The following is a 22493-nucleotide window of genomic DNA, read 5'->3' as shown; positions in this document are numbered from 1 at the left end:
CCCGTTTCCCATTTCCCGTTCCCGTTTCCCATTCCCATTTCCCGTTCCCCATTCCCGTTTCCTGTTCCCATTTCCCATTCTCGTTTCCCGTTTCCCATTCCCGTTTCCCGTTCCCGTTTCCCGTTCCCGTTTCCCGTTCCCGTTTCCCGTTTCCCGTTCCCGTTTCCCATTCCCGTTTCCCGATCCCATTTCCCGATCCCGTTTCCCATTCCCGTTTCCCGATCCCGTTTCCCGATCCCGTTTCCCATTCCCGTTTCCCGTTTCCCATTCCCGTTTCCCATTTCCGTTTCCCATTCCCGTTTCCCGTTCCCATTTCCCATTCCCGTTTCCCGTTCCCATTCCCGTTCCCCATTCCCGTTCCTGTTTCCCATTCCCATTCCCGTTTCCCGTTCCCCGTTTCCCATTCCCATTCCCGTTTCCCGTTTTTCCCGTTCCCGGTTCCCACCTGCTCGGGGGGGAGGCGGCGCCGGCGCTGCCGAGGGAGGGGCTGGACAGGGACGGGGACGGGGACGGGGCCGGGGCCCCCGGGGCAGCGCCGGGCGCGGGCAGCGAGCGCGGGAGCACGTCCGGCCGGGAGCCTGCAACGGGAAACCGGGAATGAATGGGACACTGGGAATGGGAACGGGAAACTGGGAATGGGAAACCGGGAATGAATGGGACACTGGGAATGGGAACGGGAAACTGGGAATGGGAAACCGGGAATGAATGGGACACTGGGAATGGGAACGGGAAAATGGGAATGGGAAACCGGGAATGAATGGGACACTGGGAATGGGAACGGGAAAATGGGAATGGGAAACCGGGAACGGGACACTGGGAATGGGAACGGGAGCCTGCAACGGGACACCGGGAATGGGAACGGGAGCCTGCAACGGGACACCGGGAATGGGACACGATCGGGAAACCGGGAATGGGACACTGGGAATGGGAACGGGAAACTGGGAATGGGAAACTGGGAATGGGAACGGGAGCCTGCAACGGGAAACCGGGAATGGGACACTGGGAATGGGAACGGGAAACTGGGAATGGGAAACTGGGAATGGGAACGGGAGCCTGCAACGGGAAACCGGGAATGGGACACTGGGAAAATGGGAATGGGAACGGGACACTGGGAATGGGAACCTGCAACGGGAAACCGGGAATGGGACACTGGGAATGGGAACGGGAGCCTGCAACGGGAAACCGGGAATGGGACACGATCAGGAAACCGGGAATGGGACACTGGGAATGGGACACTGGGAATGGGGCCGGGAGCCTGCAACGGGAAACCGGGAATGGGACACTGGGGAACTGGGAATGGGAAACTGGGAATGGGACACTGGGAACAGGAAACTGGGAACGGGAAACTGGGAATGGGAACAAGAAACTGGGAATGGGAAACTGGGAATGGGAAACTGGGAATGGGAACAAGAAACTGGGAACGGGAAACTGGGAATGGGAACAAGAAACTGGGAATGGGAAACTGGGAATGGGAAACTGGGAATGGGGACAGGAACCTGCAACGGGATCAGGAATAGGGTCAGGAAACCGGGAATGGGAGTTGGGATTTTGGGGATAAAAACGGGGATTCCGTGGGATGGAGACAGGGGTTTCTGGGATAAAGGCGGGGTTTTTTGGGATAAAGCTCCCCGTTCCCACCTTGCTCCGCGTCCACCTCGGTGCCCGGCGGGGCCCTGGCGTCCCCCGCTGCCGGGATGGGGATGGGGATGGGGATGGGGATGGGGATCCCGCCCTGGCAGCTCCTCCTGGGAACGGCGCCGCCGCCCCGGCTCTTCTTGGACGGGGAGGGCTTCACTGGGAAAGGGAAATTCCATGAAAACGGGATTTTCCCGGGATTCCAGGGGGTCTGGGGCAGGGAGGAGGGGGAGGAGGAGGAAAAGGGGGAAAAATCCTTAGGGAAAGCATTTTCCAGGGAAAATAAAGTGGTTTTTCAGGGAGGTTTTTTTTTTTTCCAGGGAGATTTTAGGGGAAAGAAAAGTAGAAGGAAAAGGTTGGAAAAGGGGGGAAAAAAAAAACTTTAAAAAAAACCCAAAACTTTTCCAACTTTTCCAGGGAATTTTTATGCTGCGAAAAGGAAAAACAAGCTGAAAAAAACCCAGGAAAAACCCATAAAAAAGCAGGAAAACCTGGGAAAGGTGGGGAAAAAAAAAACACTTTAAAAAGTAACTTTTCCAGCCTTTTTTCTGGGATAAAAAGAGATAAAAGCTGGGAAAAAATTCAGGAAAAATGTGGAAAAATCTGGGAATGCAGAGGGCAGGTGGGGAGTGGGAATTGCGGGGGTTTGGGATGGGGAACTCACGTGGGATCCTGCGGAACACCGTGTGGCACATGAAGCGTTGGAAGCGCTCGGCGTAGAAGCTGGGCCGGTGCACGGACACCGTGTCCTGGGGGCCGGGAGAACGGGAATGAGCCAAAAAAAACCGGGAATTCCGGCCGGGATGGGGCGGCTCCAGGGGCTCGGGGAGGAACGGTGGGAATTGGGGGGGAAATTTCAGGGGTTTGGGAAGAAATGCCAGGGATTCCAAGGGGAAATTCCAGGGTTTTGGGAGTAAATTCCAGGGATTCAGGGGAGAAATTCCAGGGATTCCAAGGGGAAATTCCAGGGATTCAGGGGGGGAAATCCCAGGATTTCCAGGGGGAAATTCCAGGAATTCCAGGGGGAAATTCCAGGGATTCAGGAGGGGAAATCCCAGGGATTCCAAGGGGGAAATTCCAGGAATTCCAGGGGGAAATTCCAGGGATTCAGGAGGGGAAATCCCAGGGTCTTGGGAATAAATCCCAGGGATTCAGGGGAGAAATCCCAGGGATTCCAGGGGGAAATCCCAGGAACTCCAGGGGGGAAATCCCAGGGTTTTGGGAATAAATCCCAGGGATTCAGGGGGGGGAAATCCCAGGGATTCAGGGGGGGAAATCCCGGGGATTCAGGGGGGGAAATCCCAGGAATTCCAGGGGGAAATTCCAGGGATTCAGGGGAGAAATCCCAGGGATTCAGGGGGGAGAAATCCCAGGGATTCCAGGGGGGAAATCCCAGGGTTTTGGGAATAAATCCCAGGGATTCAGGGGGGGAAATCCCAGGGATTCAGGGGGGGAAATTCCAGGGATTCAGGGGAGAAATCCCAGGGATTCAGGGGGGAGAAATCCCAGGGATTCAGGGGGGGAAATCCCAGGAATTCCAGGGGGAAATTCCAGGGATTCAGGAGGGGAAATCCCAGGGATTCCAAGGGGGAAATCCCAGGAATTCAGGGGGGAGAAATTCCAGGGATTCAGGGGAGAAATCCCAGGGATTCCAGGGGGGAAATCCCAGGAATTCCAGGGGGGAAATCCCAGGGTTTTGGGAATAAATCCCAGGGATTCAGGGGGGAGAAATCCCAGGGATTCAGGGGGGGAAATTCCAGGATTTCCAGGGGGGAATTCCAGGAATTCAGGGGGGGAAATCCCAGGGTTTTGGGAATAAATCCCAGGGATTCAGGGTAGAAATCCCAGGGATTTCAGGGGGGAAATCCCAGGGATTTCAGGGGGGAAATCCCAGGAATTCCAGGGGGGAAATCCCAGGGATTTCAGGGGAGAAATCCCAGGAATTCTAGGGGGAAATTCCAGGGATTCAAGGGGGAAATCCCAGGGATTCAGGGGAGAAATCCCAGGATTTTGGGAATAAATCCCAGGAATTCCAGGGGGAAATTCCAGGGTTTGGGAATAAATCCCAGGAATTCAGGGGGGAAATCCCCGGAATTCAGGAGGGAAATCCCCGGAATTCAGGGGGGGAAATCTTAAAAATTTAAAAGCTGGGGATTTTCTTTTAAAATTGGGAGTTTTCCTTAAAGACTGGGGGTTTTCCATGAGAAAAGGCCATTTTTCCTTAAAAAGGCCATTTTACCCTCCAAAAATTCTGCTTTTCCGTAAAAAAAAAAAAAAATCCCTATTTTTTTCCATAAAAATTCCTGGTTTTCCATAAAAATTCCCGTTTTTCCATTAAAAAAATTCCTGGTTTTCCGTGGAAATTTCCACTTTTTCCATATAAATTCTCATTTCCAGCTCACCCCATCATGCACCAGGGCCTTCCAGGAGTGCTCGAGCTTCTTCACGAACCTGCGGGGAGGGAATGGAGCAGAAATTCCCAGAAATTCCCATGGAATTCCCATGGTGGAAACTCCTGATGCGGGGGGATCCCGAGGCTCAGGAAATGTGGGGATAATTAACGGTAATTAACGAGGAGCTGCTGCCTGACCTGTAGGACTGCAGGATGTCGATGATGCCGATGTAGAGCAGCAGCCGCTCGCCCCGGGAATTCCTGGCGGGAATTCCGCCCATCCTGGGAAAACAGGGAGCAGGGAATGGGGTCAGGGAGTGGATCAGGGAATGGGGAATGGATCAGGGAATGGGGTCAGGGAGTGGATCAGGGAATGGGGAACGGGATCAGGGAATGGAGAATGGATCAGGGAATGGGGAATGGATCAGGGAATGGGGTCAGGGAGTGGATCAGGGAATGGGGAATGGATCAGGGAATGGGGTCAGGGAATGGCGTCAGGGAATGGGGAATGGATCAGGGAATGGGGAATGGATCAGGGAATGGATCAGGGAATGTGGTCAGGGAATGGATCAGGGAATGGGGTCAGGGAATGGGAAATGGATCAGGGAATGGGGTCAGGGAGTGGATCAGGGAATGAGGAATGGATCAGGGAATGGATCAGGGAATGGGGAATGGATCGGGGAATGGGGTCAGGGAGTGGATCAGGGAATGGGGAATGGATCGGGGAATGGGGAATGGATCAGGGAATGGGGAATGGATCGGGGAATGGGATCGGGGAGTGGGGAACGGGATCAGGGAATGGGATCAGGGAATGGGGAATGGATCAGGGAATGGATCAGGGAATGGATCAGGGAATGGGGAATGGATCAGGAAATGGGGAATGGATCAGGGAATGGGGTTGGGGAATAGATCCAGGAATGGGATCGGGGAGTGAGGAACAAGATCAGGGAATGAATCCCAGTCTATCCCAGTCCATCCCAGTCCATCCCAGTCCACCCCAGTCCACCCCAGTCCATCCCAGTCTATCCCAGTCCATCCCAGTCCATCCCAGTCCATCCCAGTCCACCCCAGTCCATCCCAGTCTATCCCAGTCCATCCCAGTCCATCCCAGTCCACCCCAGTCCATCCCAGTCCATCCCAGTCCATCCCAGTCCACCCCAGTCCATCCCAGTCTATCCCAGTCCATCCCAGTCCATCCCAGTTCAGTCCCAGTCCATCCCAGTCCACCCCAGTCCATCCCAGTCTATCCCAGTCCAGCCCAGCCCCTCTCACTGGTCGTCAGTCTCGATGGTGCCGCCCCGGCGGGCCTCGCCCTGGATGGACTCCATGGCCGTGGAGTAGAGCGCTCTCTGTGCCGCGGGCCGGCCGCGCCCGTCGCCGTCGCCGAGGCCGCGGTGGTCGCGGGGGCCGGCGGCCGCGCGCTCGCGCTGCGCCTGGTCCAGGCTGTGGATGGCCACCAGCAGGCTGTAATCCATGATCTTGAAACTCTGCAGCACCTGCCGGGCGGGAAAGGCGCGGTCCGGCACCGGCACCGCGCTTGTCCCCGCTGGGAACGGGCAAAAACGGGGGAAAACGGGGAAAAACAGGGGGAAAATGGGGCAAAAATGGGGGAAAATGGGGGAAAACGGGGGGAAAATGGGGGGAAACGGGGACAAACAGAGGAAAATGGGGTAAAATGGGGAAAAACGGGGCAAAAACGGGGAAAAAACAGGGCAAAAACGGGGAAAATGGGAAAAACGGGGGCAAAAACGGGAAAAAAACAGGGGAAAAACGGGGCAAAAATGGGGGAAAATGGGGAAAAAATGGGGGGAATGGGGCAAAAACGGGGAAAAACAGGGCAAAAACGGGGAAAAATGGGGCAATATGGGGAAAAACGGGGCAAAATGGGGAAAAATGGGGCAAAAATGGGGAAAAATGGGGCAAAAAGGGGGGAAATGGGGCAAAAATAGGGAAAAATGGGGAAAATGGGGGGAAATGGGGGAAAACGGTGCAAAAAGGGGGAAAATGGGGCAAAAACGGGGAAAAATGGGGAAAAACAGGGCAAAAACAGGGCAAAACTGGGGAAAAACGGGGAAAAATGAGGAAAAAGGGGGCAAAAACGGGGAAAAATGGGGGGAAATGGGGCAAAAACAGGGAAAAATGGGGGAAAATGGGGCAAAACCGGGGAAAACTGGGGGAAAATGGGGGGAAACAGGGAAAAACAGGGAAAAATGGGGCAAAAATTGTGAAAATTGGGGCAAAACCAGGGAAAAACGGGGGGAAATGGGGCAAAAAGAGGCAAAAAATGGGCAAAACCGGGGCAAAACCAGGAAAAAACAGGGCAAAACCAGGGAAAAACAGGCGAAAAACGGGGCAAAACTGGGGAAAAATGGGGCAAAAATGGGGGAAAACAGGGAAAAATGGGGCAAAATCAGGGAAAAACGGGGAAAAACGGGGCAAAAACAGGGAAAAATGGGCAAAAAACGGGGCAAAACCAGGGCAAAAACTGGAAAAGGGGCAAAACCGGGGGAAAATGGAGCAAAACCGGGGCAAAAACGGGGAAAAACTGGGCAAAAACGGGGCTGGGATCGCGGCACGGGACTTTCTAGAAAGATTTCCACAAAAAAAACCCTGGAATGTGGGAAAACCAGGGAACCAGGACAAGTTTTCCACAAAAGATAACCCCAAAAAATGGGAAAAGGGCAGGACATGCATAATTTCCCCCCAAAAGCCAGGAGGAAGCACAGGGCACCCCTGATTTCTCCCCAAAAAAAGAGGAAAAAATGCAGGATATCCCAGATTTCCACCCAAAAAACAGGAAAAACCACAGAACACCTCCGAATTTCCCCATGGAAAAACCCATGGAAAACCAAAGAACATCCCCAAATTTCCACCCAAAAAAGAAGAAAAATCACAGCACATCCCAAATTTCCCCCCAAAAACCAGGACAAACCACAGGATCTCCCAAATTTCCACCCAAAAACCAGGAAAAACTGCAGGATATCCCAAATTTTCACCCAAAACCAAACAACAAAACCATGGAACACCCCAAATTTCCACCCGAAAACCAGAAATAAATGCAGGATATCCCAAATTTCCACCCCAAAACCCAGGATAAACCGCAGGCTATCCCAAATTTCCACCCCAAAACCCAGGAGAAACCACAGGATATCCCAAATTTCCACCCCAAAAACCAACAGCAAAACCACAGAACAGCCCCAATTTCCACCCAAAACCCAGGAGAAAACACAGGATCTCCCAAATTTCCACCCCAAAAACCAACAGCAACGCCATGGAACACCCCAAGTCTCCGCCTGAAAACCAGGATAAACTGCAGGATCTCCCAAATTTCCACCCAAACCAGGATAAACCGCCGTCTATCCCAAATTTCCACCCAAACCAGAATAAACCACAGGCTATCCCAAATTTCCACCCCAAACCCAGGAGAAACCGCAGGCTATCCCGAATTTCCACCCCAAAACCAGAAATAAATGCAGGATCTCCCAAATTTCCACCCAAACCAGGATAAACCACAGGATATCCCAAATTTCCCCCAAAACCAGGAGAAACCACAGAACAGCCCCAATTTCCACCCCAAACCCAGGGGAAAACACAGGATCTCCCAGATTTCCACCCCAAACCAGGAGAAACCGCAGGCTATCCCAAATTTCCACCCCAAAACCAGAAATAAATGCAGGATATCCAAATTTCCACCCCAAACCCAGGAGAAACCGCAGGCTATCCCAAATTTCCACCCCTAAGACCAACAACAACGCCATGGAACACCCCAAAGCTCCACCTGAAAACCAGGATAAACCGCAGCACACCCCAAATTTCCCCCCAAAACCAGGAGAAAACACAGGATATCCCAAATTTCCACCCCAACCAGGATAAACCGCAGGCTATCCCAAATTTCCACCCAACCCAGGATAAACCGCCGTCCATCCCGAGTTTCCTGACCAGGCAGTCGCGCTGCAGCGTCTTGCAGAGCGCGCTGTGCATGTCGGCGTCGAGGAAGAGCCCGTCGGGCAGGTCCTGCAGGAAGTCCAGGTCCTTGAAGGTGGGGCAGGCCTTGTCGCGCTCCTTGGCCGAGGCGCGGCGCTTGTACGTGGAGCCCTTGAGGTCGTACTTGAGGTGCATGCGCACGGAGCGCGGCAGCAGGTTGTTCATCACCACGATGCGGATGTTCTTGCCGCCCGCCTGCACGCAGTACAGCCCGTAGAACTTGGGCAGCAGCGTCCGCGGGTTCTGGTTCAGGTTCTGCAGGGGGGCAGCGGGCGAGAAACGGGGCCGGAGGCGGCGCCGTCGCGAGGGGCGTTCGGGGGCCGCCGCGAGTGGGGGGTTTGGGGGTGGGAATGGGGGGAAATGGAGGTGGAACGTGGGAACGGCATCAGAATCCCTCTGGGTTGTTGGGGTTTTGGTAGGGATTGTTGGGGTTTCCATGGATTGTTGGGGTTTCCATGGATTGTTGGGTTTTTCCATGGATTGTTGGGGTTTCCATGGATTGTTGGGTTTTCCATGGATTGTTGGGGTTTTCCATGGATTGTTGGGGGTGGGAATGGGGGGAAATGGAGGTGGAACGTGGGAACGGCATCAGAATCCCTCTGGGTTGGGGGTTTGGTAGGGATTGTTGGGGTTTCCATGGATTGCTGGGGTTTTCCATGGATTTTTGGGGGTGGGAACAGGGCAAAATGGCAGGTGGAACGTGGGAACGGCATCAGAATCCCTCTGGGTTGGGGTTTTGGTAGGGATTGTTGGGGTTTCCATGGATTGTTGGGTTTTCCATGGATTGTTGGGGTTTTTCATGGACTTTTGGGGTTTTCCATGGATTTTTGGGGTTTTCCAAAGATTGTTGGTGTTTTTCCATGGACTTTTGGGGGTGGGAACGGGGCGAGATGGCAGGTGGAATGTGGGAAGAAGATCAGAATCCCTCTGGATTTTTGGGTTTTCCATGGATTGTTGGGGTTTCCATGGATTGTTGGGGGTGGGAACGGGTCGAAATGGCAGGTGGAATGTGGGAACGGCATCAGAATCCCTCTGGGATGGGGTTTTCCATGGATTGTTGGGTTTTCCATGGATTGCTGGGGTTTTTCCATGGATTGTTGGGGTTTTTCATGGACTTTTGGGGTTTTCCATGGATTGTTGGGGTTTTTCATGGATTGTTGGGGTTTTCCATGGATTGTTGAGGTTTTCCATGGATTGTTGGGGGTGGGAACGGGTCGAAATGGCAGGTGGAATGTGGGAACAGCATCAGAATCCCTCTGGATTGTTGGGGTTTTGGTAGGGATTGTTGGGGTTTTCCATGGATTGTTGGGTTTTTCCATGGATTGTTGGGGTTTTGGGGGTGGGAATGGGTCGAAATGGCAGGTGGAATGTGGGAAGAAGATCAGAATCCCTCTGGGTTGTTGGGGTTTTCCATGGATTGTTGGGGTTTTGTAGGGATTGTTGGGGTTTCCATGGATTGTTGGGGTTTTCCATGGATTGTTGGGGGTGGGAATGGGGGGAAATGGAGGTGGAACGTGGGAACGGCATCAGAATCCCTCTGGGTTGGGGGTTTGGTAGGGATTGTTGGGGTTTTCCATGGATTGTTGGGGTTTTCCATGGATTGTTGGGGGTGGGAACGGGTCGAAATGGCAGGTGGAACGTGGGAACGGCATCAGAATCCCTCTGGATTGTTGGGGTTTTGGTAGGGATTGTTGGGTTTTTCCATGGATTGTTGGGGTTTTCCATGGATTGTTGGGGTTTCCAAGGATTGTTGGGGTTTCCATGGATTGTTGGGGGTGGGAACGGGGAAAAATGGCAGGTGGAATGTGGGAACGGCATCAGAATCCCTCTGGGTTGGGGGTTTTGTAGGGATTGTTGGGGTTTCCATGGATTGTTGGGGGTGGGAATGGGCCGAAATGGCAGGTGGAATGTGGGAATAGGATCAGAATCCCTCTGGGTTGGGGTTTTCCATGGATTGTTGGGTTTTCCATGGATTGCTGGGGTTTTTTCCATGGATTGTTGGGGTTTTCCATGGATTGTTGGGGGTGGGAATGGGGGGAAATGGAGGTGGAACGTGGGAACGGCATCAGAATCCCTCTGGGTTGGGGGTTTGGTAGGGATTGTTGGGGTTTCCATGGATTGCTGGGGTTTTCCAAAGATTGTTGGGGTTTTCCATGGATTGTTGGGGGTGGGAACGGGTCGAAATGGCAGGTGGAATGTGGGAACGGCATCAGAATCCCTCTGGGATGGGGTTTTCCATGGATTGTTGGGTTTTCCATGGATTGCTGGGGTTTTTCCATGGATTGTTGGGGTTTTTCATGGACTTTTGGGGTTTCTCCACGGATTGTTGGGGTCTTCCATGGATTGTTGGGGGTGGGAATGGGGGGAAATGGAGGTGGAATGTGGGAACGGCATCAGAATCCCTCTGGGTTGTTGGGGTTTTGGTAGGGATTGTTGGGGTTTTCCATGGATTGTTGGGGTTTTCCATGGATTGTTGGGATTTTGGGGGTGGGAATGGGTCGAAATGGCAGGTGGAATGTGGGAAGAAGATCAGAATCCCTCTGGGTTGTTGGGGTTTTCCATGGATTGTTGGGGTTTTGTAGGGATTGTTGGGGTTTTCCATGGATTGTTGGGGTTTTCCATGGATTGTTGGGGGTGGGAACGGGTCGAAATGGCAGGTGGAATGTGGGAACGGCATCAGAATCCCTCTGGGTTGTTGGGGTTTTGGTAGGGATTGTTGGGGTTTTGGTAGGGATTGTTGGAGTTTTCCATGGATTGTTGGGATTTTGGGGGTGGGAATGGGTCGAAATGGCAGGTGGAATGTGGGAAGAAGATCAGAATCCCTCTGGGTTGTTGGGGTTTTCCATGGATTGTTGGGGTTTTGTAGGGATTGTTGGGGTTTTCCATGGATTGTTGGGGGTGGGAATGGGGGGAAATGGCAGTGGAACGTGGGAACAGCATCAGAATCCCTCTGGGTTGGGGGTTTTGTAGGGATTGTTGGGGTTTTCCATGGATTGTTGGGGTTTTCCATGGATTTTTGGGGTTTCCCATGGAATGTTGGGGTTCTCCATGGATTTTTGGGGCCTCCATGGATTGTTGGGGGTGGGAACGGGTCAAAATGGCAGGTGAAATGTGGAAATGGCATCAGAATCCCTCTGGGTTGGGGTTTTCCATGGACTGTTGGGGTTTTCCATGGACTGTTGGGGTTTTCCATGGATTGTTGGGGTTTTCCATGGATTGTTGGGGTTTCCATGGATTGTTGGGGGTGGGAATGGGGGGAAATGGCAGGTGGAATGTGGGAACGGCATCAGAATCCCTCTGGGCTGGGGTTTTGGTAGGGATTGTTGGGGTTTTCCATGGATTGTTGGGGTTTTCCATGGATTTTTGGGTTTTTCCGTGGATTGTTGGGGTTTTCTATGGATTGTTGGGGTTTTCCATGGATTGTTGGGGTTTTCCATGGATTGTTGGGGGTGGGAATGGGCCGAAATGGCAGGTGAAATGTGGAAATGGCATCAGAATCCCTCTGGGTTGGGGGTTTTGTAGGGATTGTTGGGTTTTTCCATGGATTTTTGGGGTTTTCCATTGGTTATTGGGGGTGGGAACGGGTCGAAATGGCAGGTGGAATGTGGGAAGAAGATCAGAATCCCTCTGGGTTGTTGGGGTTTTCCATGGATTGTTGGGGTTTTGGAAGAGGAAACAAGTCGAAATGGGAGGTGGAATGTGAGAACGGCATCAGAATCCCTCTGGGTTGGGCTTTTTGTAGGTATTGTTGGGGTTTCCATGGATTGCTGGGTTTTTCCATGGATTTTTGGGTTTTCCATGGATTGTTGGGGCTTTCCATGGATTTTTGGGGGTGGGAACGGGTCGAAATGGCAGGTGGAATGTGGGAAGAGGATCAGAATCCCTCTGGATTGTTGGGGTTTTCCATGGATTGTTGGAGGAGGAAACAAGTCGAAATGGCAGGTGGAATGTGGGAACGGCATCAGAATCCCTCTGGGTTGGAGGTTTTGTAGGGATTGTTGGGGTTTTTCCATGGATTGTTGGGGTTTTCCAAAGATTGTTGGGTTTTCCATGGATTGTTGGCTTTTCCATGGATTTTTTGTGGGTTTTCCATGGATTGTTGGGGGTGGGAATGGGGCGAAATGGCAGGTGGAATGTGGGAAGAGGATCAGAATCCCTCTGGGCTGGGGTTTTCCATGGATTATTGGGGTTTCCATGGATTTTTGGGGTTTCCCATGGAATGCTGGGGTTCTCCATGGAGTGTTGGGGTTTCCCATGGAATGCTGGGGTTTCCCATGGAATGCTGGGGTTTCCCATGGAATGCTGGGGTTTCCCATGGAGTGTTGGGGTTTCTCATGGAGTGTTGGGGTTTCTCATGGAGTGTTGGCGTTCTCCATGGAATGCTGGGGTTCTCCATGGAGTGTTGGCGTTCTCCATGGAATGCTGGGGTTCTCCATGGAATGCTGGGGTTTCCCATGGAGTGTTGGGGTTTCCCATGGAGTGTTGGGGTTCTCCATGGAATGCTGGCGTTCTCCATGGAATGCTGGCGTTCTCCATGGAATGCTGGGGTTTCCCATGGAATGCTGGGTTTTTCCCATGGAGTGTTGGGGTTTCCCATGGATTCCTGGCGTTTTGGAAAGGGCCCCATCCCAGGGCTGCGAGCCCAAGGCCGCTGCCTCCAGGCACACGGAAGGGGTTTGCCGGGATTTCCCGGGGAATTGCCGGGATTGCCGGGATTCCCCAGCCCTCACCATGTAGTAGCCGGGCAGGAGCTTCTGCAGGAACTCGGCCTCCTTGTGCTGCACGGTTTTGATGATGAACTCGTCGTCGCTGGAGACGTAGAAGAGCGAGCCGCTGGCGCCCGAGTTGGAGAGCTCGATCAGGGGCTCGCTGCACAGCGAGTACTGCGGGGACAGCGCGTTGGCAACGGCAACGGGAACGGGAACCGGGAGCGGGAACGGGGAGCGGGGACGGGGAACGGCAACAGGGATAGGGAATGGGGAGCGGGAACGAGACTGGGAACAGGGAGCAGGAACTGGGAATGGGAACAGAACCAGGAACCGGGAATGGGAACGGGACTGGGAACGGGAACGGGGAGCGGGAACGGGGAACGGCAACGGGGAGCGGGAACGGGGAATGGGAACGGGGAGCAGGAACGGGAAGCAGGAACAGGGAGCAGGAACGGGGAGCGGGAACGGGGGGCGGGGAGCAGGAACGGGAACGGGGAGCGGGAACCGGGAATGGGAACGGGACTGGGAACAGGGAGCAGGAACTGGGAACGTGAACAGAACCAGGAACAGGAACGGAACTGGGAACAGGGAGTGGGAACGGGGAGCGGGAACGGGAACGGGGAGCGGGAACGGGAACGGGGAGCGGGAACAGGAAGCGGGAATGGGAACGGCAATGGGGAGTGGGAACGGGGAGTGGGAACCGGGAACGGGGAACGGGAACGGGGAGGGGGAACGGGGAACGGGAACAGGGAGCGGGAACGGGGAGCGGGAACGGGGAGCGGGAACGGGAATGGGGAGCGGGAACTGGGAATGGGAACCGAGAACAGAGAGCGGGAACGGGGACTGGGAACCGGGAATGGGAACGGGACTGGGAACAGGGAGCGGGAACTGGGAATGGGAACAGAACCGGGAACGGGGAGAGGGAACAGGGAGCGGGAACAGGAACCGGGAACTGGGAACGGGGATCGGGAACGAGGATCGGGAACCAGGAATGGGAATGGGATCGGGAACCGGGAATGGGGACGGGAACTGGGAACGGGGAGCGGGAACAGGGAGCGGGAACAGGGAGCGGGAACTGGGAACGGGAGCAGGATCAGGAACCGGAAATGGGAATGGGACTGGGAATGGGGAGCGGGAACAGGGATTGGGAACTGGGAATGGAAACAGGATCAGGAACCAGGAATGGGAACGGGACTGGGAACGGGAACCAGGAATGGGGATTGGGAACGGGGATCGGGAACTGGGAACGGGAACTAGGAACGGGGATTGGGAACCGGGAGCAGGAACTGGGAACGGGAACAGGAACGGGAATTGGGAATGGGCTGGGATTGGGGATTAGAAATGGGGATTGGGGATTGGGAACGAGGATTGGAAACCGGGGTTGGGAACGGGCTGGGAATGGGCTGGGAATGGAGATTGGGAATGGGGATTGGGAATGGGCTCAGATTGGAGATTGGAAATGGGGATTGGGAATGGAGATTGGGAATGAACTGGGGTTGGGCTGGGAAAAGGGGAAAAGAGCATTCCAAGGAAGTCTAGGGAAAGAAAAAGGGAAAAGGGAAAAGGAAAAGGGAATTCCAGGGAAGGGAAAAGGAAAAGGGAAAGGGAGAAGGGAATTGCAGGAAAGTCCAGGGAAGAAAAAACGGAAAGGAAAAGGGAATTCCAGGGAAGTCCAGGGAAGGAAAAAGGGGAAGGAAAAGGGAATCCCATCCCCAGCTCACCAGGTAGTCGTCGGGGCGGATCCCGAAGAGCTCCCGGAAGTAGCGGAAGGCCACGGGCGCGTAGGTCTTGAAGCGGAAGTCGTTGTAGTGGTGGGCGGGGGTCAGGTTGCTGCCCTCGCTGCGGGGACACGGAACATTCCGGATGGGATGGGACGGGATGGGATGGGATGGATGGGATGGGATGGGATGGGATGGGATGGGATGGGATGGGATGGGATGGGATCCATGGGATAGGATGGGATGGGAAGGGATGGGATGGGAAGGGATGGGAAGGGATGGGATCAATGGGATGGGATCAATGGGATGGGAAGGGATGGGAAGGGATGGGATCAATGGGATGGGATCAATGGGATGGGATGGGATCGATGGGATGGGATGGATGAGATGGGATGGGATCGATGGGATGGGATGGGATGGGACGGGACGGGATGGGATGGGATGGGATCCATGGGATGGGATCGATGGGATGGGATCCATGGGATGGGATGGGATGGGATGGGACGGGACGGGACGGGATGGGATGAGATGGGATGGGATGGGATCCATGGGATGGGATGGGATGGGATGGGATGGGATGGGATGGGATGGGATGGGATGGGATGGGATGGGATGGGATGGGATGGGATGGGATGGGATGGGATGGGATGGGATGGGATGAGATGGGATGGGACGGGATGGGATGAGATGGGATGGGATCCATGGGATGGGATGGGATGAGATGGGATGGGATGGGATCCATGGGATGGGATGGGATGGGATTGGATGGGATGGGATGGGATGGGATGGGATGGGATGGGATGGGATGGGATGGGATGGGACGGGACACTGCAGAGGCAGGCCAGCCCCGGAGCGCCCACCTGGGGAAGAAGATGCTCTCCACGACGTAGAAGTCCTGCATGAGCACGTCGCGCTCGGGCTTGGTGCTCAGGCTGCCCACGGTGTGCGTGATGCCCAGCTGGATGGCGCCCTTCAGCGCCGACGACGTGGTCTGCCCAGGGAGCGGGAAAAAACGGGGAGAAAAACGGGGAGAACGGGGTTACAGCGGGAACGGGAATGGGGAATGGGGAGAAAAATGGGGAGAACGGGGTTACAGCAGGAACAGGGAGAAAAACGGGGAGAACGGGGAGAAAAACGGGGGAAATGGAGTTACAGTGGGAACGGGGAAAAAAACGGGGAGAACGGGGTTACAGCGGGAACGGGGAGAAAAACGGGGAGAACGGGGTTACAGTGGGAATGGGGAGAAAAACGGGGAGAACGGGGTTACAGCGGGAACGGGAATGGGGAATGGGGAGAAAAACGGGGAGAATGGGGTTACAGCGGGAATGGGAATGGGGAATGGGGAGAAAAACGGGGAGAACGGGGTTACAGCGGGAACATGGAGAAAAACGGGGAGAACGGGGTTACAGCGGGAACGGGAATGGGGAGAAAAACGGGGAGAACGGGGTTACAACGGGAACGGGAATGGGGAATGGGGAGAAAAATGGGGAGAACGGGGTTACAGCGGGAACGGGAAGAAAAATGGGGAAAATGGAGTTACAGTGGGAGCGGGAATGGGGAGAAAAACGGGCAAAACGGGGTTACAGTGGGAATGGGAATGGGGAGAAAAATGGGGAGAACGGGGTTACAGCAGGAACAGGGAGAAAAACGGGGAGAACGGGGAGAAAAACGGGGAGAACGGAGTTACAGTGGGAACGGGGAAAAAAACGGGGAGAACGGGGTTACAGCGGGAACGGGGAGAAAAACGGGGAGAACGGGGTTACAGTGGGAATGGGGAGAAAAACGGGGAGAACGGGGTTACAGCGGGAACGGGAATGGGGAATGGGGAGAAAAATGGGGAGAACGGGGTTACAGCGGGAACTGGGAGAAAAACGGGGAGAACGGGGTTACAGCGGGAACGGGAATGGGGAGAAAAACGGGGAGAACGGGGTTACAGCGGGAACGGGGAGAAAAACGGGGAGAACGGGGTTACAGCGGGAACGGGGAGAAAAACAGGGAGAACGGGGTTACAGCGGGAACGGGAATGGGGAATGGGGAGAAAAACGGGGAGAATGGGGTTACAGCGGGAACATGGAGAAAAACGGGGAGAACGGGGTTACAGCGGGAACGGGAATGGGGAGAAAAACGGGGAGAACGGGGTTACAGCGGGAACGGGAATGGGGAATGGGGAGAAAAATGGGGAGAACGGGGTTACAGCGGGAACTGGGAGAAAAACGGGGAGAACGGGGTTACAGCGGGAACGGGAATGGGGAGAAAAACGGGGAGAACGGGGTTACAGCGGGAACGGGAATGGGGAATGGGGAGAAAAATGGGGAGAACGGGGTTACAGCGGGAACTGGGAGAAAAACGGGGAGAACGGGGTTACAGCGGGAACGGGAATGGGGAGAAAAACGGGGAGAACGGGGTTACAGCGGGAACGGGGAGAAAAACGGGGAGAACGGGGTTACAGCGGGAACGGGGAGAAAAACAGGGAGAACGGGGTTACAGCGGGAACGGGAATGGGGAATGGGGAGAAAAACGGGGAGAATGGGGTTACAGCGGGAACATGGAGAAAAACGGGGAGAACGGGGTTACAGCGGGAACGGGAATGGGGAGAAAAACGGGGAGAACGGGGTTACAGCGGGAACGGGAATGGGGAATGGGGAGAAAAATGGGGAGAACGGGGTTACAGCGGGAACGGGGAGAAAAACGGGGAGAACGGGGTTACAACGGGAACGGGGAGAAAAACGGGGATAACGGGGTTACAGTGGGAACGGGAATGGGGAGAAAAACGGGGAGAACGGGGTTACAACGGGAACGGGAATGGGGAATGGGGAGAAAAATGGGGAGAACGGGGTTACAGCGGGAACGGGAAGAAAAATGGGGAAAATGGAGTTACAGTGGGAGCGGGAATGGGGAGAAAAACGGGCAAAACGGGGTTACAGTGGGAATGGGAATGGGGAGAAAAACGGGGAAAGGGGGTTACAGCGGGAATGGGGAGAAAAACGGGGAAAATGGAGTTACAGTGGGAATGGGAATGGGGAGAAAAATGGGGAGAAAGGGGTTACAGTGGGAGTGGGAATGGGGAGAAAAACGGGGAAAATGGAGTTACAGTGGGAATGGGAATGGGGAGAAAAATGGGGAGAAAGGGGTTACAGCGGGAACGGGGAGAAAAATGGGGAGAACGGGGTTACAGTGGGAACGGGGAGAAAAACAGGGAAAATGGAGTTACAGTGGGAGCGGGAATGGGGAGAAAAATAGGGAGAAAGGGGTTACAGTGGGAGTGGGGAATGGGAGAAAATGGGGTTACAGTGGGAACGGGAACATGGTGGGGATTACTGCGAGAACGGGGATGGGAATGGGAATGAGAATGGGAATGGGGATGGAAATGGGGATGGGAATGGGGATGGGAATGGGAGGGTTACAGCGGGAATGGGAATGGGAACAGTGGGATTACAGCGGGAACGGGAATGCAGGGGTTACAGCGGGAATGGCACTGGGAATGGGGAACAGTGGGATTACCGCAGGAATGGAAACAGGGATAGGAACGGCAAACGGTGGGGTTAGAGCAGGAATGGGGGTGGGAATGGGTCTGGGAATGGGAATTACAGGTGGGAATGGGGATTACAGCAAGAACGGGGCCGGGAATGGGGAAATGGGGATTACAGCGGGAATGGGAAAGGGGCTGGGAATGGCTGGAGCACAGCGGGAATGGGAAAGATGCGATGGGAATGGGAGAGATTTGATAGGAATGGGAGAGATTTGATGGGAATGGGAAAGGTTTGATAGAAATGGGAGAGATGTGATGGGAATGGGAGAGATTTGATGGGAATAGGAGAGATTTGATGGGAATAGGAGAGATTTGATGGGAATGGGAAAGATGTGATGGGAATGGGAGAGATTTGATGGGAATGGGAAAGGTTTGATAGAAATGGGAGAGATTTGATGGGAATGGAAGAGATTTGATGGGAATGGGAGAGATTTGATGGGAATGGGAAAGATTTGATGGGAATGGGAAAGATGTGATGGGAATGGGAGATATTTGATGGGAATGGCAATGGGAATTCAGGGGGAATTCAGCGGGAATGGGAACTCAGCGGGAATGGGAAGGATTCAACGGGCACGGACAGAATCCAACAGGAATGAGAGGAATTCAATTGCAATTGAAGTGGAAAAAAAAGCCCCAAAAAATTCCCTTTTCCCCTGATTTCCGTGGAATCTCCCCCCATTCCCACAGCGATCCCGGGCACAATTCCTTGGGAAAAGGGAACAAAAAGCAGGAATTTACCTTTTTGTAGGTGGTTTCCCCTGTGGAATCCACTCCTCTGTGGCCTTTCCGGATGGTTTGGGATCCTCCCGGCATCTTGGGAAAAAAAAAAAAGGGGAAGACAGAGAAAAATGAGAAAATTCAATTTTTTCCAGGACTTTTCCCACCCAAAACCACCTGGAAAAGTTTGGGTTTTTTTCCCTGGAATCCACAGAAAGGTAGGCTGGGTTTTTGCCATGGTAATTCCAAGGTTCCAGAAGGAATTTTAGGAAAGTTGCAAATCCCAATCCGGTGACTCCCGGCCCAGCGATCCAAGGATTCATCCTGGAATTGTTAAATTTAATTTTTCCAGGGATTTTGGGGGTAGTTCCAGGAAAAAAATGGGTTTTGGAGCAGGAATTCCCTTGGGAAGGGTAAATTCCCATAATTCCCACGGGAGGAGCGGCTCAGGGTCAAGGCAGGCTTGGAAAAAAGAGCAGGAAAAGCTGGAATTTGGGAATCTTCCAGCCTGGAACTCACCTCAGGAGTCAGGGATTTCTTGAAGGTGTTGGATCCTGCCAAAAGAAAGGAAAATCCATGCTCAGAGACCATCCATCCCAGAAAAGTGAGGGAGAATCCCAGCAAAACCCCAGAAAAACAGGAAAAATCCCACAAAAACGGGGAAAAATCCTACAAAACACAAAAATTGAATTATCCCACCCGCCTACGCCGCTCTCCTGGGGGTTCTGGCTCCAAATTCCAAGGTAAAAAATATGGATACAGAGTCAGAAAATCAGGGATCAGGCCTCAAATCCTTCCAGGGAAAACCGAGGAGCAAGGAACTCCTTCCCAGATGGAATCTTTAGGGACCTGAGCCCAAAACTTAAGGTGGAAAAGGTGACTTGGAGCTGAAAAAAGCGGGATAAAAGGCTGGATTCTGCCAGGAATCCTGCCAAGTTCAGGGAAAAGCAGGAAAAGGAAAAAATAGCGGCTCTAAAAGCCAAAAACTCGCTTTTTTTATCCCTAAAAAAACCCCCGAGGTGGTGAATTTGCTGCTCCAAACAAACCCCAGGGGTTTGCTGCCCGTTCCTGGGCTGTTTTTGGGATCTTTCTGGGATTTTGGGATCCCCGTGAGCCACTCCCACCCCCCCCCCCCCCGTGAGTCACCGGCCAGGAACGGGATCGGATTTCCCTGGCACCAGGGATCTCCCTCCCCGTCCTGTTCCCACTCGGTTTTGGGGTTTTTTGGGGTTTTTTTTGGGAATTTTGGGTCTCTCGAGTGCCCCCCTGTGCATTCCCAGGATTCCGAAGGGAAAGGGAAGCTCGGAATTCGGTTTTTCCAGGGAAAAGTTGGGTCCAGACTCCCCTCCCAGCACCCTCAAATCCTCCAAAATTCCCTCGGGAAGCTCCAAATCCCCACCCCAAAGGAGTCCCAACTCCACAAAATAACCCCAGAAAGACCCCAAAAATCCCCCTCAGCTCCAGAGTTCTACACCCCCAAAAAAACCCTAAAAATCCCCCTCAGCCCCAGAGTTCTACATCCCCCCAAAAAAACCCTAAAGACCCCAAAAATCCCCCTCAGCTCCAGAGTTCTACACCCCCAAAAAAACCCTAAAGAGCCCAAAAATCCCCCTCAGCCCCAGAGTTCTACATCCCCCCAAAAAAGCCCTAAAGACCCCAAAAATCCCCCTCAGCTCCAGAGTTCTACATCCCCAAAAAAACCCTAAAGAGCCCAAAAATCCCCCTCAGCCCCAGAGTTCTACATCCCCAAAAAAACCCTAAAGACCCCAAAAATCCCCCTCAGCTCCAGAGTTCTACACCCCCAAAAAAACCCTAAAAATCCCCCTCAGCCCTGGAGTTCTACATCCCCAAAAAAACCCTGAAGACCCCAAAAATCCCCCTCAGCTCCAGAGTTCTACACCCCCAAAAAAACCCTGAAGACCCCAAAATCCCCCTCAGCCCCAGAGTTCCACACCCCAAAAGAACCCCCCCAAAACCCCCCTCAGTGTCCCAGCCATGAACCCATCCAAAACCCCCAAGACCCCCCCAAAAAAACCTCTCAGGCCCCCAGACCCCTCATTACCCCCCAAATCCCCCTCATAATCACCCCAAGATCCCTCACAACCACCCAACAATCCCCATTCCTCCCCCATTCCCCTCATAACCCCCCAGACCCCCCAAATCTCCCTCAGAACCCCCCAAATCCCCCTCATAATCACCTAAACCCCTCATTACCCCCAAATCCCCCTCAGAAACCCCCAAATCTCCTTAAGAACCCCCCAAATCCCCCTCATAACCCCCCAAATCCTCCTCATAACTGCCCAGACCCCTCATTACCCCCCAAATCCCTCTCAGAACCCCCCAAATCCCCCTCATAATCACCCCAAGATCCCTCACAACCACCCAAGAACCCCCATTCCTCCCCCATTCCCCTCATAACCCCCCAGACCCCCCAAATCCCCCTCAGAACCCCCCAAATCCCGCTCATAACCGCCCAAACCCTCATTACCCCCCAAATCCCCATCAGAACCCCCCAAATCTCCTTCAGAACCCCCCAAATCCCCCTCATAATCACCCCAAGATCCCTCACACCACCCAAGAACCCTCATTCCTCCCCATTCCCCTCATAACCCCCAAGACCCCCCAAATCTCCCTCAGAACCCCCCAGACCCCAAAGACCCCCCAAACCCCCCCCATAACTCCCCAAACTCCCCTCATAACCCCCAAGTCTCCCTTATAACTCCCCAAATCCCCCCATAACCCACAAATCCCCCTCATAACCCCCCAAACTCCCCCATAACCCCCCAAATCCCCCTCATAATCACCCAAACCCCTCGTTACCCCCCAAATCCCCCTCAGAACCCCCCAAATCACCCCCATAACCCCCCAACTCCCCTCATAACCCCCCAAATCCCCCCATAACCCCCCAAACTCCCCTCATAACCCCCTAAACTCCCCTCATAACCCCCCAAATCCCCCTCACAACCCCCCAAATCCCCCCAAACTCCCCTCATAATCCCCCAAATCCCCCCCATAACCCCCCAGGACCCCCCCGTTCCCCTCACGCCCCCGGAGCCCCCTCACCCTCGCGCTCCCCCCTCAGCCCCGCACGCCCCCAGGGCTCCCCACGCCCTTCCCTCGCCCCCAGCCCCCGCCCCGGGCGCTCCCCGGGCCCGTTCCCCGCCGGTACCGCCGAGGCCGCCGCTGCTGCCGCCGCTCCCGCCGGGCTCGGGCCCCGCCGCCGCCGCCGCCATCTTGGAGCGCGCGCTGCGCCCCCCCCTCAGCCCGCCCCCGCCCGCCACGCCCGGCCACGCCCCCGCCCACACAGGCCACGCCCGCTTCGGGATAAACCACGCCCCCTCCGCGCATCGGCATCGCCGTATGCGGACACGGACACGCCCACCCGCGGCTCGGCCCCGCCTCTTTCCCACGAGGCTCCGCCCCCTCGCGGCTAAACCACGCCTCTTCCCCATCCGCCCCGCCCTCTCCGTGCTAAGCCGCGCCCTCCCATGCAGAGCGCCACCAATCAGGCGTGGCCGCGCCCCGTTCTGGGCTAAGCCACGCCCTTTCCGCGCCCGGCCACGCCCCCCCGGCGCGCCCCGCGGGCGATGGGGGCAGCGGGGGCCACGCGGGCGGGCCCGCACGGCGCATGCGCAGCTCGGGCATTCGGCCCCCCCCCCGGGAGTCACGTGACGGGCGGCGCTTGGGGGCGGAGTGACGTCACACTTAGAGCGTTGGTCATAATAAATGACGTCATTCGTCCGCGCCGCACCTACAGTGACGTCATGGGAGCACATGCCGCCTCATCTTGTGACGTCAAAGAGCGCACA

General features: G+C 54.7%; 1 protein-coding gene across 1 annotated transcript in view; it reads right to left on the bottom strand.

Annotated features, from left to right (window-relative positions):
- LOC128801095 (putative PIP5K1A and PSMD4-like protein) overlaps positions 1 to 21898 on the bottom strand; it is a 40978-nt gene extending 19080 nt beyond the window's left edge. The window contains exons 1-13 of the mRNA XM_053966732.1: positions 21854 to 21898; positions 19204 to 19238; positions 18706 to 18780; positions 15299 to 15429; positions 14442 to 14559; positions 12742 to 12894; positions 7967 to 8266; positions 5300 to 5523; positions 4226 to 4309; positions 4038 to 4086; positions 2300 to 2384; positions 1639 to 1794; positions 446 to 578 (exon numbers count right to left, since the gene is read on the bottom strand). Of these exons, the coding sequence (XP_053822707.1) occupies positions 446 to 578; positions 1639 to 1794; positions 2300 to 2384; positions 4038 to 4086; positions 4226 to 4309; positions 5300 to 5523; positions 7967 to 8266; positions 12742 to 12894; positions 14442 to 14559; positions 15299 to 15429; positions 18706 to 18780 (1508 nt within the window). The 5' untranslated portion in view covers positions 19204 to 19238; positions 21854 to 21898. The remainder of the gene's footprint in view (positions 1 to 445; positions 579 to 1638; positions 1795 to 2299; positions 2385 to 4037; positions 4087 to 4225; positions 4310 to 5299; positions 5524 to 7966; positions 8267 to 12741; positions 12895 to 14441; positions 14560 to 15298; positions 15430 to 18705; positions 18781 to 19203; positions 19239 to 21853) is intronic.
- Between the last annotated feature and the right edge of the window lie 595 nt (positions 21899 to 22493).

Source organism: Vidua chalybeata, chromosome 29 (assembly GCF_026979565.1).
Source record: "Vidua chalybeata isolate OUT-0048 chromosome 29, bVidCha1 merged haplotype, whole genome shotgun sequence".
NCBI lineage: Eukaryota > Metazoa > Chordata > Aves > Passeriformes > Viduidae > Vidua > Vidua chalybeata.
The sequence above is the reverse complement of the archived record's forward strand: the minus strand, read 5'-3'. Positions and strand labels throughout refer to the sequence as shown.